The 4674-nt window shown below is 37.0% G+C and overlaps 1 protein-coding gene across 1 annotated transcript; it reads right to left on the reverse strand.

Annotated features, from left to right (window-relative positions):
* Nucleotides 1-516: 516 nt before the first annotated feature.
* On the reverse strand, nucleotides 517-3031 carry LOC145998298 (glutamate receptor-like). The gene is made up of 3 exons (XM_083134700.1): nucleotides 2959-3031; nucleotides 1036-2022; nucleotides 517-572 (listed from the first exon to the last, which is right to left on the reverse strand). Exons 1-3 carry the CDS (start codon nucleotides 3029-3031, stop codon nucleotides 517-519), a joined length of 1116 nt encoding a protein of 371 aa, XP_082990826.1.
* Between the last annotated feature and the right edge of the window lie 1643 nt (nucleotides 3032-4674).

The raw sequence follows: 4674 nt of genomic DNA on the forward strand, positions 1-4674 counted from the left end.
GTCAATTTCCTGCACGAGTTCGTTGCTGACTACAGATGGGCACCCACTTCTTGCCGCATCGTGCACGTCGGTTCGTCCATCTTTAAACATGCGACACCATTCACGTACGACACTGTCACTCATCACGTTTGGTCCGTAAACATCACACAGTTCGCGATGAATCGCAGCCGCCGAAAGATTTTTCGCACACAGAAATCGAATTACGGCACGCACTTCACATTTGGCGGGCTTTGCTATTGGAACGTTCATTTTCAATTGTTGTAACGGACGAGTGAACTGCAACACAACCTTCTCCTTCCACTGCTCACTGTCTACTGGACTACTGCACATACTGCCACAGGACTGACGTCGCTCTTCCCGGACATTTCTCGCGCATGCGCAAACGGAGGTTTTTTTCCGAATTGCCCTCGTATGTATTTCATAAAAATTAAAAACAATGAAATTAGTTATTTTATGAATTATGGCAATATGCATTGCAATGTAATTCATAACGTTTAAATTCACAATCGCGCACATTCATTTTCTTCTTTCTGCATCGTACACATAGGATTTCAACCACACAAAATAAGAAGCTGGTCCCAAGAAAGAAAAATAATATCAGAAAAACTCCAAACAAGTGATCTTTGGACAAAGGAACATTTTCTGCCTTGACTCCTCTCACAGACATCTTGGAGAAAATGTCGTCTTCCCATTTGTGCCTTAAACCGGATTCGGAAACAGAGCTTGCTAATTTTTGGATTCTTTTCGAAAACAAGGACTGTTTCTGCAAGAGAAATATTGAGCTGTAGGTGAGAACTACTTCCGTAGAAGTGTGAAGCAGTGGAACACCATCTTCGTCTATGTACTTTTCGTTAATAAGATATTTAATAGTAGGAGAAGCAGCTATTGCAATATAATCCCTTTTCGTGGCTGCTCGATGTAAGAGACCTGCACCAGATCTCGCTGAAATTAAACTTTGATGAATTAATTTGGAAATTTCATCTTTTGCATAGCTATATAGCTTAATTGCCACCGGTGAAGAACCTAAGGGGATACCAGATTCAAGTATTTCCTTCAAAGTGTTTATTTGATGTCCGTATGTAGGAGTGGTTAAGAAACTAACCAATGAGCTGGAATATGCTGTGCACATGATGAGAGAGTAGTACACCCATAGCATGAACAGAAGTCTGAAAGTGAAGGTGTTGGTTTCACCAGGAACTGAAACTCCCAAGAGAACACCCAACAACAGCAATATAGGGTTTTTAAGTAACTTGCTTTGTTCCTCTTTCAAGTGCCTTCTTATAATGAAGAGAAAAGTTGCAAAGGTTATTTGGGTAAAGAGTACTGACATCCAGAGGTAAGATTCGAATGGCAGGACAATGCTCGCCCAAGGAGGTAAGCTCTGAGCTCTAGGAATAGCCCACACTAGCTGCGTGGTGTCCCACAGCATAATGAAATCGAGTGCTTCATATCTATCAGTAGTAGGTGTGAATGACGCCAAAGCACAATCTGCTCTGTCATTGACCAGGTCTCCAAATGCTCCCACGTAAGTGCCATTTTTGAGCTTGTACCCCCACATTAAACCATCCTCGGGTGGTCTTATAGTGAATGAGAAGTTCATTTTTGTAGATAGTGTTAACAGCAAATTACCCTGAAGTCCTTGAATTTTGTCCCAGTTATTGCCTTCCAAGATGACATACGGTGCGTTGTGAAACGTGCTTACTCGTATATTACACTCATGCAAGGTATGTACTTTTTCTGGGAAAAGGTATGCTAATTTCATGCTTTGATGTACGTCGCACACATCGCGTAGAACAACACCATTCACTATGGCACATCCCTCTGCTGTGTACGGATAGTAAGTACGGAAAAGTATGGTATCTTCAGAACGGTAAGCAATAACAATGTTAACTACCTTCACTTTTAACATAGCATAAAACAGTGTTGTCAGCTGATCTTCCACTACATGTGTGTTCTTCAGAAAGACAAAATATTTAGCTCTAGAATTCCACACTCTTGTGGTAGCTAATTCTTTCATGATATTATTGATGTCCTCCACGGTTGCCGATATAATACATGCACCATAACTAAACTTTGAATGTTGATATATATGCTTGTAAAGTGTGATGTTTCTTATGATGATTAATGGTGATTGCTTGGAGTGATGTTCCCCAGCCAGTTCCTTCTCTATCTTAAAAAAAGGTTCCTTTAAAACTATAGCAATAGTTGCTTCGTTGATTAAGATTCTGATGATGTGCGAGAGACATTCCTCGTATAATGTGCTTGATACATCACCGACCAAATGACCACTGTTGCACCTAATGACAATCAAAACAAGAAGTTTGAAGGAGTCCATGCTTTTGGTTACGTCTGAAATGAAGGATACATTTAATTAATGATAGACTCAGTACTTTTATATAAAATAAATGTGGAGATGTTCATTTTATGTACAGCAGATTATCCAAGCATTTTTTTTTATTTTTTGCTAATTTAATAGTGGTAAAGATTGTAAGTAATGATGTCAATAATAATTAATGAAGATGATCATTTGAAAAGATCATATCAAATTCATGGTCTCGTAATATCGATTGATTTCTTGTGTATTTAATTCTTTTTAAATAATGAAATTATCCAATTGTATCTTGATTTAAGTGCAAGTGATTTCGTTCTGAAAATGTAACAATAAGAGTCGAGGTATATTATCATACCATCTTTTCACGTATCGGGTTATCTTTTAGGGAGATATGGTAAATGGAGGAATATAACAACCCCTATCAATTCATTCTCTCAGAAGCAGCACTACTCGAAACTAATTGCATTTTTTCATGTAAACTAACAATAAGCATTTATCATCATTTACTCGGAATTCAGTTAATCATTTACAGACTTCAATTTTGTTATGCCTGAGAAAATTAATTTTTATCCTTCAGCATTATACAGTGAAATAATGAAAGCATAATAATAATATAATGAATGAGTGTTCTCGAAATTTGGTGTTCTTAAGAACAAAGTTTGGGATGAATTGCAATGTCTTATCAGTAACATTGGTCATGGTAAGTTACCAGAATTTGCATTCATCATTCATCCAGTGCCTCATCGATAATGTAATTATTAACTATCGCCTTTAGTCCGAGTTCAATTCTCTGTGAAGGCACATTACAGTTAGATTTAACTGTAAACTGTGGCTCCAGTCCCAATTAATTTGTCTGAGCATAAAGTGGATTTGATACAAACCTTTGACTTCTTCCACCAGCAAGTCATAAAATTTTGGATGAAATACATATGTTTTCTTTGGTCTACATTTATGACATTGCTGTTTTGAAATGCAATATGAAATATCATACATTACGTGGTCTTACCTTCTTCTTCTCCTCGTTCATTCGTCCTAGGTTCTGACCATGCTTTTAGAGAAATGCATTTAAAAAATGAATACTGGATCGCACGACAACATTTATCAGTTATCATCGACTTGATTCCATTTAAGTGTACATTAGTTTGCTATCAGCGAATCAGCTTTTGTTCACAAAGTGTTCTCGTGCAAGAGCTTGGGAAATAGCTTTAACTACACCCAGTAGCACTTCGATTGGATATAGAGAAATGAACTGTAATTATATACTAGTTCAAACTGTAAATTGATCGTCTGCCCCTGTTCTTCTTATCTTTCCATTTGTCGGATTGAGTTAAAATATGAGTGCAATTGCCTGACGTCACATTCATGCTGAGATCTTACACGTTAAGAGCTTTGGAAATCATTTTCATGTTTCATGTTTCTAAAGGCAAAAAGTTGCTTCATAATCGCGGATTTGCTTCCAATTTTCTTTACTGATAGATACTTGATCCAATATGACAAATATGTAATATTAGACTTGTCTAACACATATGTTGAAGGTTACAAAGTTTTGAAAATTTTAAGATTTTCAGAAATTCGGTGCACGAACGAACACACCAAATGACACAAAATTTTTCATATCTCCGAAACTAAATTGAATATTGTGACGATTTAGGTATTGTTGGAGAGAAGAATAGCGGTCCTAACAGAAAATAACTGTGTTATCACCACTCTCACTTGCGCGCAGAGTAGAAAAATCTCTAAAGAAAGTAATATGATGTGATGAAACAGACACTCCACTTCGGGTAATTACTTGATAGCGAGTCCCAGGCTTTACCACAATGAAAATTGTTACAGTGAAATCAGTATATGTTCAACCAGTGGCGTACGCAAGGGAGGGGTTACGGGGTTTAAACCCCCTTGAGTTTGTGAAATATTATGAAAAAATGTTGGGGGGAAATATTAAATGGCCAATTTATCACAGTCAAAGATCTGGGACAATACTATTACTACTACTACTACTAATAATAATAATTTGAATTATTATTTCCACGCAGCACGGAGAAAAGCACATCATTCCAAACACACGCGTCTTTCAGAGTGAATGGCTTGAAAATTAACACGAATTCTTGAAAATAAAATTTGAGGGCAACTATGCTTTAAATGAGAGAAAAGTTGTTTTGTATCTCAGTTGCAACAATGTTCCATACACTGGCGTACGCACGATTTTATTTTTAGGGATGGGCTGGAATAGTAAGTATGGAAAGCACATGGCTTCGTTTTGGAGGGCAGGACGCCTAATAAAATATTTTGTATATTTTGAGCTTTTCAGTCTATTAAAATTTTATTCAAAGACAAAAATGGTA

The sequence above is a fragment of the Lepisma saccharinum genome, chromosome 14, assembly GCF_977018435.1.
Source record: "Lepisma saccharinum chromosome 14, izLepSacc3.1, whole genome shotgun sequence".
Lineage (NCBI taxonomy): Eukaryota > Metazoa > Arthropoda > Insecta > Zygentoma > Lepismatidae > Lepisma > Lepisma saccharinum.

Excerpts from the sequence above, each read along its gene's own strand:
- LOC145998298 (XM_083134700.1), bottom strand. The coding sequence starts at position 3,031 with ATGACCAATGTTACTGATAAGACATTGCAATTCATCCCAAACTTTGTT. Across the intron at positions 2,023-2,958 it reads GAACACCAAATTTCGAGAAC|ATATCATGAAAGAATTAGCT; the intron begins ACTCATTCATTA and ends AGGACATCAATA. Across the intron at positions 573-1,035 it reads GAAGGAAATACTTGAATCTG|CTTCTTATTTTGTGTGGTTG; the intron begins GTATCCCCTTAG and ends TCTTGGGACCAG.